The 13,079-nt window shown below is 36.8% G+C and overlaps 1 protein-coding gene across 1 annotated transcript in view; it reads left to right on the top strand.

The window, feature by feature from the left end:
* The window catches only part of LOC113227250 (ADAMTS-like protein 1), a gene marked incomplete at its 3' end in the record, with an annotated part of 291,597 nt that overhangs the window by 246,848 nt on the left and 31,670 nt on the right, over positions 1-13,079 (top strand). Inside the window, exons 7-8 of the mRNA XM_026460145.1 lie at positions 2,928-3,080; positions 3,942-4,066. Coding sequence (XP_026315930.1) covers positions 2,928-3,080; positions 3,942-4,066 — 278 coding nt within the window. The remainder of the gene's footprint in view (positions 1-2,927; positions 3,081-3,941; positions 4,067-13,079) is intronic.

Genomic DNA, 13,079 nt, shown 5'->3' on the forward strand with positions numbered 1-13,079 from the left:
TGGACAGGCGAGTAGCTTACCACCAGGCGCACTATTTGTTCGTCCCTTCACTTGGTATTATAAAAAAAAAACATAAAATACAAATGGGGGAACAATATCAATGCCGCTTTTCCCCCCGCTTCTACAACACTAGTAGCCTTACACATCACTAACAATGTACAAAGTACTGTTACTCTTACTTCTTAAATAATGAATGTTACTTATTTAAAAACTTTACGCCGTCTTCTTTGTTCGCTTAAATTTATAAAATTTTAACTAGAAGTTTTCTTTCTCGTTTAAAATGGGATTACTCTGTTTAAGTTGTTTAGTCAAAAAACTACAATTAGGACATCAAAGAGAAACGTCCTCTTCAAACGTCTGATTCGACTCGTGTTCCCGGTCGAATGACAGGGGCATTCGGCATCGGCAATCATTCGACTTGAGTGGAATGATTCAAATACAAATTCAAATTCAAAATAATCTTTATTTCATAGGTAAGCATTATTACACTTGAAATCGTCACAATATTAAACTCTACCGCTCATTCGTAAGGCAGATTCCCCTGAGAAGAATGAGCAAGAAACTCTAGGGGTTGCTCTTTGTAAATAACATTTACAATATGTTTTTTTTATTATTTGAAACATCAGAGATCGAGACTACCTCCATGAGCTAAACGGGTTACTACCACGGATTTTTGTCATCCAAGTACGCAGAACTTGTGTAATAACCTTTAGTATAAAGTTTTTGTTTCACTATAGTTTAAACCTCGTGTAAGGCAAATTTTATATATCAACCGGAATCTTGTTATAGAAGCGTATACATTGCCCCTTAAATGATTTTTTGACTTTGTGAAGACGACTATCAAGAAAAGCTAGTTTATTTCTATTCCTCGTATTAATGTTATGTCTGTCACTATTTTTCATAAATAAATTACTATTCCTTTTAACATAAATTACATTCTCATAAATGTACTGTGAGGCTAGTGTAAGAATGTTAATTTCCTTAAACTTATCTCTCAAAGATACTTTGGGGCCCAGATTGTAAATTGCCCTAACTGCACGTTTCTGCAGGACAAAGATTCTGTTGATATTGGCGGCATTAGTATGAGACAATGAGGAAATGAACGAATAAATAAAAAACAATTCCTTGTTTAAACTTAAGCAAAGTTCGTTATGTAAATACGAAAAACTTGGATAGACTGGACCCCGATTCAGAACTCTTCGATATTATAACCGAATCGTTCGATTGGACATCGTTGTCGAAATCGAAGGGCGTTTTCCGAGCTATTCAGAACATTCGAGTTAAACGTTCAATTCGGATTCGGATACGATATCTTTGTCGATACGATAAAATTGAATAAAATCGATATTTTATTTAAAGTATTAAGAGATTTCCATGTTACATTCTTGCTTTGAAAACAATGGGACGTTCGGTAACTTTCATTCGATAACTGTGTTCTGGATAACGTTTGTAGCCTTTGCCGGTCGAGAAGTTCGAATAAACGTACGGGTGGACGTCATTTCGGTTCGGTTTCGAATACGACAGTTTGACGTTCGATTCGGGTGTTGTTTAATAAATCACAGCACTAGAAATCAAATTTATAGCCAAGTATATGCAGCCATAGGGATTCGAATATTCGACTTCACAATTGCGAGGCAACAGTTATCCCAAAGAGCCACCACCGCTCACCGAATGTATCTTTTAAGCCTTACCAAATAGATACCGACCAAACATTAAGTAAAGACAACTAACCGGTATCGAAACAGCCAAACTCTGACCCAAAACTTTCAGTGTGCGATAGAACTTAGTTTCAGGGAGTTTCAATACCAACCTGTCTACCTAGGTAGTAGAGATGGGTAGTTTGAAGTTAAATTTCGATGTAAAGAATTCTTTCAAAATCAATTAAATACAACAAATTCAACATGAGTAAATCCCCTACCTCGAGTACGATTGTCAAAAAAAGAAATTGCACTATTCCTGTTCGAAGATAAAAAATAATAATTTAACTTAATTAAACATAAAATGTAATACCTCGATTTCAAGATATTGTTGCACCAAATTTGTTCTTTGTGTAACAATTAGCCTTACTTATACTATCGTAACATCCATCCGCGTCGAAAATTCAATTTTCGTTTAAGGTATCGTGCGCATTGATTGGCAGCACTATTTGTCGAGTTGCCGAGAGTCCAGTTTACCGAAAAGATAGTTCGCCACTCTAATTGGATACACTTTTTTAATAAAACTTTGCTTTGGACGGGTGGAAAACAGTTTTCACTAGTTCATTTCCAGCTCTGTTTGTTTCGAAAATTCAAAAGGTAATTACAAATTTCAAAACACTGCTGGACCACGAAGGTTTGATGACCACACACGTTTTCCAAAAGTTAGATAACTAAATAGACAGATAAAACTTTATTCGCGTCCATGACCTATTTACTAACGCTAACTAAAACTAATACCTAACTATCAAATAAAACCATTTAAAAATAACATAATAGAATTAACTTACAACTTTTGGAAGTGATGGCCGTGAAAAGGCGATGGTATAACTGCCCCCATAACTGCACCGGTTACTAAGGTAACTACAGTGATTGCCCGCATAACTGCAGTGGTTGCTCACATAACTGCACCGGTTGCTTACATAACTGCAGCAGTTGTCCACATAACCGCAGCGGTTGCCCACATAACTGCCGCGGCTGCTCACATAACCGCGGCGGTTGCCCGCAGCACTGCAGGGTTTACCCACGACGACGCTGACACAACGTATTTGATATACGTCAAAGATTAATACGAGAAAGACATATTAACATTTGAATAGTGACAAAAAATTCATAATGCTTTGTATAAATTAAGTAATAGGTATTGTTATAAGTTTCTTTAACTGCTTAATAATCTTACTGCTTTTTTTAACGTATATTTTTTTATTGTAAAACCTATTTCCTTCCACACAGTGTTCAGTATCGTGTGGCGAAGGTATCCAAGTGCGAGGTGTGGAATGTTCCCCGGCCGGAGGAGGCTGCGACCCTGCGAACCGACCTGAAATATCTAGACCGTGTTCCACGGGAATCAGCTGCCCTGCGTATAGGGAGTCAGACGAACCTGAGGTCAGTAAGACGTTCTTTCCTGACATATTTATGATAACATAGTATTAAACATACGCCATGTTGCGAGTCTAAGCTTCGAGTTTCACTGCGAGATTGAATCAGAAACGAGGAGATCCGCAAAAAACCAGAATAACCGATGTAACCCAAGGAATTGTAAAATTAAAGTGACAATGAGCAGGGCACATTGCTCACAGAACTGATATAACCGATGGAGCCAAAGACTTCTCAAGCGGTGACACGTACAAGAAGACGATGACAACGAGTACGTTGGATGCAAGCAGCGCAAGACTGGTCGTCGCCGTCGTGGCGATCTTTGAAGGAGTTCTATGTCCAGCAATGGCTGAAATGATGTATAGATAGATATATAGATAAAGCATTTATTCACCACATTACATATAACAAGAAAAGGAAGGTTACAACAAATAATGTAATGTGAAAAGGTTTCGTCTCAGCATAATGATGCCAACTTTATAAGTTTGCACCGCTGATATTCCGCCGACACCAAAATGGTTGCGCAAGCAAACTGCGCTCGGCAACGACAAGTCAGCGGCATATTAAGTGCAACCAGTAACACTACAAATCCGTTACTATTACAGATTACAGGACAGACAAGGTCGAAATGCTGTTGATGATGCTGATGTGGAGTTATGAAAATTTTTGTATCTAAGTATAAATTACCTACATGTCATTTAGGATCAACACTAACGCCTTAAGATCCAAAAGTATACATTGTGTTCGCTACCGTTTTAACATATGCATTTAGAAAAGTGCACATACATACATCTATTATAGGACTAATTAAACAAGGACCTTATAATAAGTGGATTTGTAAAGTAAATTTTCTATTTTATTTCACTCTAGGATGACATAGAAGATCTACTTCCAGGAGTAGTCTACCACACACAACCACTAATCCAGCCGTACCCCCCACCTCAGGCCAGAGCAGAACGTCTGGTGGGTGAACCAGACATACCTGTGGAAGCTACGTAAGTATATAAACGTAATTTGTAGTAGATTATGTTGAATAAGAATGAAATCGGTTAACAATAACCGGTAAAATCATTATTTCTTCGCAAACCAATTTACCGATTTCTGAAAACTATAATCGATATTCCCATAGTTATCTTTAAGAGAATTTGTATATTTTGAACTCTAAATCTATCCAGTTAAGATTAACGTGATAGTACAATAAAACAAGTAGTGTAACTTCATACAAACGTGTGTAGTACGTAGACGCACACATTCGGATAATCTCGCGGTGCACTCGAGTTGCAAAGCGCGGGTCGCACGCGTCATTCATTACACCAGTTATTTGTTGCCAGAAATATTTTAGCTGTGGCTATGTGATTTATTACCGACACAAGGACTATGTATGCCAATTTTGAGAAATAATATAAATATAATAGCGAGTGAGCGAGCGAGCTGTCAGATCGCCTTGTCGAAGCCTTCGGTGACCACAAGGCTAGCAGTTATTTCCGCTAAAAAATACCTTTAGCTATTGAAAAGAGAAATGTTGCCAGACAGAAGTCCGGCACGATGCCCTTGGGTACGGCTGTAATTTCCTGTAATTTTGTACAGATTTATACATAAGAAGATTTTTTATAACTTCTAGTTTTTGAGTTACAGATACCTACGTTTAGATAAGCAAATAATCCATTAAAAATGGCAAATCATGGGCCAGCCAACAAATAAGTGCTGATTTGACTCCCATCTTACCTGATGGAAAGTGATGATAAGGTCAACGATGTAGCATGCACACCTAAATAATGTCTAACCCTCTTCCGACATTCAGGCACGTCTTAGTACAAGCAAAAGTAACAACCATGCCTTGTGAATCAGCGTAAGACACCCGTACCAAATTAGTAGAAATAAGTAGCTCAAACAAAATATAACACAGTCATTTACCAACCCACGACTCGTCTATTCTCCACCAAAGTACCATGGCGAAGTGGTTACCGCCAACACCTTTCAACTGCGCCATGGTAAACTGGTGACCCCGATTGGAAGAACACAGCCCGCCGCATATAGTGGACTCCGACATGGCAGCAACACACGGAAGAAAATCAACATTCAGCCCGCCGGTAAAATGGTAAGCCCGTCTAGAAGAAATTTTGAAGCATCGAACACGAAGCTTGCGCCTAAAAACAGTTGCGCCGAAAACGCCCATCGACCAGAAGCACGGTCGCCACGCGCCCCGCGTCCTACAGCTGCACAACCACACCCGCAAATGAGACGCCCATGACGCCACTTATTATATAAAGAAGGAAGTACCGAGGTCAATGGCAGCACTACAACTGATTAGAACAGCAACATTGTATTACAATTGACACTAAACAGTTATGAGCTACAACATAAACAAAGAATACCGCTGACGCAGCACTCAACGAAATATGCTTCATTCAGTAATTAATAGCGTTAAAACAGACAAGCAATTGGAAACCACCTCGTACTTACAGCGACCATTTACATATTTGATATTCACGGCACAATGAGAAATCAAACATTACGGTGACATTTTACATGGACTGTCGCATCGCAGACGCAAGCTCGCCATGATAGGAGCAAAAATTAAGGATATCCACGGAATTCAAAGTATATACACGACGCTAGTTGATAGACTAAGTTAAAGAGCAGTCAACGCTAGTAACGACAGTCAAAAACCATCAACAAAATTACTGCGTCACAACGACCAACAGGTCATATCTTACGGGAAATCAACAAAATTACTGCGACAGCAACGACCAATCAAGCCTACGGGAAATCAACAAAATTACTGCGACACAACGACCAACCGGTCAAAGCCCACGGGAAAACAACAAAATTACTGCGACACAACGACCAACCGGTCAAAGCCTACGGGAATGAATCCCTTACAGACATAAAAATCGACAGGAGCGACGAAGCCAAAGAACCGAGAAGGTCAATTGTGCATATTGTCCCAAGTCTTATTGTATCCAGTCTAATAAAAAAAAAAGAAGAATTCGTCCAACGTCACCATTTGAAAAGAAATACGTCCATTGTCGCTCAAATCAGGTCCAAGTACAGGGAATTTATTGTCTATGTATATCACTAAGTTTATCTGATGTTATATATTATTAATTATTGCAAATAACCGACGCCTCGTAATATCGTTTGGTACGTTAAGTTGTTCTTATGATAATTTTTTTCCCCCTTTTTTGAGGGGTAGTACTTCAGCTTGGGGGTTGTTACTTTTGCTTGCACTAAGACGTGCCTGAACGTCGGAAGAGGGTTAGACATTCTGGCACGTATGTGGCTGCTACAATGCCTATTCACTCTCATCTTGAAAGGTCCAAGTTATGGCGTTCGGGAAATAAGTCCGCAGGTAGGGAATTCCCCTCTCTAGCCGCTCGCCGTGTAGATGTGGAAGCGAAGATTCATACCCCAACAACTCTCGACCACGCATAACTGCAATGATGCATACGTCCTCCCTGTTCTCGCTCATGTCTCCTATTCTATATGTGTCTATTTCTCTTTTGATTTATAAATGTATCGTTATGTATATGCAAAACTCGTATTTGATTTCAATTTCGTGATTATTTCTACAATAATCGTGACACTAATCTGCTATGCTGGTATAGAAATATTAATATGTAAGAATGTTCTTTTTTATTTTACAAGTTTAACAATTTTCCTAGCTTAAACATTGTCCTACAATACTGTATATATTATGTCGCAGCCGTATTGTATAAAGCGCCGTGTTATATTTCGATTAGCCGGTTTGCAAAACGGCCGTTTTCTAATCCGGCTTTGGCTGGATTGCAATTCGCCTAAAAAAAAGTACCTACGTCGCGTATTGTAATAGCACGTGGCGTTTTTCACAAAGCGGCTAAGAAATGTACCGCCGGAATGCAGTAGGACGCGTCACTATTGTGTTGTTATGAGTTGTTCTAATTTAGTATTGCATTTAATAAAGAATATTTTAACATAGCACGAGAACACTGTGATGAATATCTTAATTTTTCCAAATCATGTTTTGCAACTCGTAGGTACAACAAAAATAATAATGTGACAGCCCTACACGAGTGACGTGAGTCATTGACGCGCCGAACAGACTGAAGTTGCTACTTGTTTTATTATACTATGTTAGCGTTTAAAGTCTTTCAAAATCAGGCGTTTGTTTTCAAGCGGTTTGCATATTTAATTATTCTAAATACTTATAATATACGGAGTTATTTTTGAAATGTTAACAACCTAGCACGACTATATTACTAACACCAATAACAAAAACTTTTGTTGGTGTTATACAAGACATTTCACAAAACATTACAAATTTACCAAATATAAACTTTTAAGTTTTTGTTGTACATTTTAAGATTTTTTATAATATCAAGTAACGGGACGAACAAGCCGTGCGTCTGATGGTAAGCTACCGCCTGTCATAACAGTTGCAGTGCCACTGAGAGCTTTAAATCGCAAAGATCTGAGGGGCACTGCCTCTGCGCCCGTCACCCTGAGACATAAGTTGAGAAGTCCCATGTGGCTGTAATTACACCAGCACCCTTACCCTTCAAAACCGGAACACAGTAATGCTGACATTACTGCTTGGAGGCAGAGATAGGTAAGGTGGCAGTACTTCTTTGGACGAACTCTTTCACAAGTATATATAAGGTATGTTCAAACGTGCAATCGTTCTCCACGACGACTCCCACCCCCGTCCTGCACAGAGTTATTACCGTTTAAAGTGATCATGGAACAAAGGATGTTATTTCGATGTTAGTAATATAGTCCTGTTAAGTTGTTAGAATTTAAGAAGTAAACCTGTATACACCCGTATTTGGAGGGCCCGGGTTGCCTCTTCAAAGTTAAAATTGTTAGCCTCTATTCTTAGTTTGAGAGCGTCTTCCAAACTCTTGTGACGTGTAATTTTCGCCTTCTCTCTAAGTTATGTTCAAATGTATATTATGTATTTTTTGTTTCTTGTAAAGTTTCATATTTATGTATTCAGTACTGAAAAATAATATGATGCTTTCACATATTGTTGTAGCGTGTGGTAAAATGGTTTTGGGATTGTGTTTTATTTCTGAGATAGTTACGAGGTTAATTAGAATTAACCCAAAACTTTTTAATATGAGTTTCGTGAATTTGTATGTACTAAATTAAACAAATAATTTCTTTTCTTTCTTATCTTGAAATAAAACTGTTAGTTTTAATCGAAACCCTTGTAATTTATTAATGAGCGTGCGGATTGTCGGCTACAAATAGAATGACACAGTTTGCCCGGTGAGTTTTAATTAAAATAACCTGTAAAACCACGATTCCATTGCAGTTTCTCTGTGGCCACCTGCTCATCATGATGAATGTGACAAATACTTCCTTATCGAGGTGACATACGGACTTTTAGATTAGTTAATCTAATCACTATTACAATTAGGTTACGTAATGTGATATTACTAAACCTACATAGTAACATAATCGCTTTATAAACAAACTGACTCTTCAACCGCATTGACATGGGGAACTGGGCTAGTCAAGTAGCCTATGAAAGCAAGTGCGAGTCGATTCTCTACTATAGCGAGCCCTTCAGACACAAAGTTTTTTTTTTGTGAATTGTCTAGTGTAGTCGGTGAAAACTATTTGATGGACAACCATATACCTAGTAAAAAAATAATTATAGATAGAGTACAACAGAATCGAAGTAAATAGCTCTCTGGCTAGCATAGCGCCCAGAGTGTTAATGGCCCCACCCCGAGGTCGTCAATTAACACAAAGTACTTAGGAGTATATACTACCTCAGCTTGAATTAAAATTTTTCCCGTCCTAGTCCGGTTCATTTTGCTTGAAAAATTTATATCGTATAGTATACGTGTTCTACTTAGTTCAGTTGATATAAAAAAAATCATTGGTATGTGTACCTCATCGAGTATATATAACCAAAAATAGAGACGAAATAAATACACTCCTGGTAACTCATCAGTGATACATCACTTATAAATATCAACTCTCGTTTGCACTGAAATTACAAATTAGAAAGCTGAAATAGTACATCGTCAACAACTGACCTGTGTGTACGTCTCCGTATATTCCAAAAATATTCTGTATTTACTGTAATAAAGATAATATCTCTAACAATGGCGTGCTGTTCCATTCGGTGGTGTGGGGAAAAGCAGCAAAACATCTAACTACAAAACAAACGGAATCATATTTCATCGGTAACTAAATATGTAATTGAACATTATAGCAAAACTCAAGTTAACTGGTCGATTTGAAGTGAAACAATTGACGACACCTGTCAATTGTTTCGAATTCGGGTTGGCAATCGGAGCGCAGTTGTCACAGGAATGATATGACAGAATAGTTTTCAAATAAATTAAATGACATTTCGTCTCTATTTCTGGTTATATAGGACTCGATGGTGTATCTATGTGGTTTTCTTGTTAAAATTTCGAGGTAAGTTTGCGTTTTTTTCTATCGTAAATTTAGGAATCAGCGTATATCCTCAAGTTTACTAAATATTCATTCCAAAGTTATTTATTCAACACTTTCCCTTATATGCGGAATCAACCAAAGCCATTTGATGTAGTATAGACTCCTAAGCACAAAAAAGTTATAGAAAATTTTGTGTGTACAATCATTAAGCCTCTCCACTGAAAAGTTGTTATTTTGAAGATGTGACCTTATTACGTCAAGGGTACGAATTAGTTTTTTTTCAGATACGTCAAATTAACGAGTCTACGATTGGGGATAATACATTCCACGTCATAAACATTAATTGCACCGCTGTCTGAGCGATGTTAACGACGCTCTAAAACCATTTTATCCACACAAAAATGTGTCTTTTGTCTATTTAAATAATATACATATTTCTAAAATGTATATCTTTAGCGACTCAGAGTATTTTGTATTTGTCTCTTTCAGCAATTACAAAATATTCTTTGCGTGTGGCTGGTTGTATGTAAGGTATTGTACCTGCGGAACGCAAGTTTTTAAAGATTCACTTTTCAATTCAGAAACATCACACCGATTTGTAGGCATGATTTGTTGTAAGGGATTTCTAAAATTGTAAAATAAAACGTTAGAGATTTATTCTTTATTTAAATACGCCTTTTTACGTCTCACAAAGAAGACTAAAGTCTCAGCACTCCATAGACCGTGATTTCACCGATTACGTTTTAAGAGACTTGTCCGTGGTAACCAGCCAATCAAAATAGAGGCTGTGTATCGTCATTATGTAATTGGTTCATTATTAATATGAAATGGGCGGGCCTGCGAGGGAATTTGTGAAATTACAAATCGCGTGAGACCGCTTTGAAAGAAGAAACTAAAACAAAAGAAGAAAGAAAAACGAAGAGGTAAGTTTCAGTACAAGTTGAAAAGTTTTTAAATATTCGAAAGTTTGTAGTAAAACTTCTTTGCGACCGTGAGTTGGATGAGATATGAAGCTCTAACGTTCCATTTTACACATTTTTAAAAACCCCTAAAGAAGAGATGTCTTTCGTAGATATGTCACAGACGAAGTCAAATTCTGCTGCTATAAATATATATGTTACGAATAAGCAATACGATAAATAAATAAATTGCCTTTGTTGGTAATTATTACTTGAATGGAGATCAACGATTATTCAAAAATTACAATTTATTTTTAAAAGCTACTCAGTGCTTAAGTGTCGATATTACCTCAGGGCAAATTCTAATTTTTCCCGTGCTAATACGGTTCATTTTGCTTGGGTCGAGCGCCAGAGACGCTTGCTTTATTTCAGAATTTATTTTTTCTACTAACGAAATCAAAGCCGTTTGAAAAATGTATATCGTATAAGTAGTATACGTGTTCTATGTGGTTCAGTTGATATTAAAAAATTCATTTGTATATCTAAATTACATATTGAATACAGCGGTTTTCGTGACCGTCAGGATGGTTGGTCGCCTGTGGCGTCTGGCACTGAGTGTATATTCAAGAATTGCTACCTTTTCTAAATAATTGCTAGCTATGGTATTCTGAGAAATGAAAAAAAAAATTTGACCAGCCATTCTGACGTCAGGATGGCTGGTCGCCCTTTGTTCAGCATGAAGGGAGTAGATTTTCCAGAAGTACGTATTACCAATAATTGCTACCTTCACGAAATAAAGCTATACGCTTCCTGTCTACATTAGTTAAAAAAATATAACCGATTGAAAATTTTGTTAAAAATTGCCTGACTAAACTAAAAAAGCAAAAGTTTTTAGTGCTTTATTGCCATAATATAAAGTGTAGGCGTTCAACAATTACTTCGAGGCAAACTGGTTAGGTGAGATTGCTGATGTATAAAACCGAGAGGGTAGGTAACCATCATAACGCAGTATTAGCAAAGAATTTAGTTGTAATTATATATGTTAAAAAAATTATCTATACATCAGGTACCACTTTTCACTTAAACTTAACTTAAAAACTTGAGTAAACTTGAAACAAAACTAAAATAGTTTATATAGAGCGAGTAATACAGGAAAGCAACAATTATATTTTTTAGCATATATAGATAGATAGATAGATAAACACTTTACTGCTCACACACAAGAACAAGAATAGTACATAAACAACTTAAAACTAATGTGGGCAAAGACGGTCTTATCGCTAAGAGCGATCTCTTCCAGACAACCTTAGAGTTAGAGGAAAGCTAATCGGAGCGGGAGACGTGGTGTGCCAATTTTACAAATATAAAAATAAAAATGTAAAAAAATAAATTGTATAAATTAAAAAAAAATACAAAATAAAAAAATTAAATAAAATATTTAATAAATAATGATATATTATACCTACGTAGATATATATATATAAATATACCTAAATAAACTTATACTTACTAATACACACGTTGCAGACTAGGACTGTGAAGAAAGATATTTACGCAATCCGGTTTTGAAAATAGGTAGCGACTTAGAATGTCGGATTTCAAATGGGAGATCGTTCCACAATTTTGCAGCCTTAATCGTAAAGGAATTTTTGTAATACTCAGAGCGAGTGAAAGGAGGCTTCAGTAGGTTATCCATTTTAGACCTTAGTTCACGGTAGTGATCATCCCCGAGGATGCGTAAACGAACCTTAAGGTATGGCTGGCGGATATATAATACAATGCGGAATCATCTTTTTTTTGCTCTTTGTTATTTTCGAAGACTGGTCATCGTAACAATTCCATTGTGAATTTCTCCAGCAATGAGCTTTGTAGTGATCAATCTGTACTCCAGGTGAGGGAGGAATAAATTCTATTATTGACATTAAATGAAATTCTGAGTCTTGTAAGAACAGACTGGTCGGCGGCGGATCGTCAATCGAAATAAATTCATGTGAATTAAATTCAAATGCAATAAGATCTCGTAAGATGAAAGTAAATGATTTAACACCATTGCAGTTAAATCGACGGCATTTAGTAATTTCTTGGGCATCTATAAGTGTATTTGCGGCTTCTTGCAATTCGTTTATAGTTTTATTTTCATCTACATGAAGAACAGGTATTTTCCGCCGAACGTTATTGATAGAGCAATTTGATTCTGTGCAGTGTTCTTTCTCATCCGCACTGTATATGCAATCAATTAATATGCGTTCAAACACGTTATTGACATTGCACTCACAATTGAGTTACTGAGTAGAACCTTCTTCAATTTGTTTAAAATAAGCTTGAGCCATTTCTAAACTTGTACGCTTCGTGCGATTTCTTTTCAGCCATGACCCGGATAAATTGACAATGATTGCTGTCCTGTATTGCTTTACTTATACGGTAACCGTCGACGTATCCTATAGCCAAAGCGTGACATACAGAGTCCACAGCGCATGTAATTCGCTAAATAATCGTTTTATCACCGGTTTGTAATCTACTTCCGTTCGCCAAAAGTACAACGAACTGAAATTATTTCTTCTTCCTTTTTTTATGTCTTTTCCTTTTCCTCTCCAGTTTTCGATAAAGGTCAGTCACAGAAAATATCGAATCGTCGGTAAACTCTTCCTTTGACTCTAACTTTCTTTTCTTAACATATACTTTAGAATCCTTTTTAATTGTATGTTTAAAAATA

This window comes from Hyposmocoma kahamanoa, unplaced genomic scaffold (assembly GCF_003589595.1).
Source record: "Hyposmocoma kahamanoa isolate Upper Pololo Valley unplaced genomic scaffold, ASM358959v1 204, whole genome shotgun sequence".
NCBI classification, from domain to species: domain Eukaryota; kingdom Metazoa; phylum Arthropoda; class Insecta; order Lepidoptera; family Cosmopterigidae; genus Hyposmocoma; species Hyposmocoma kahamanoa.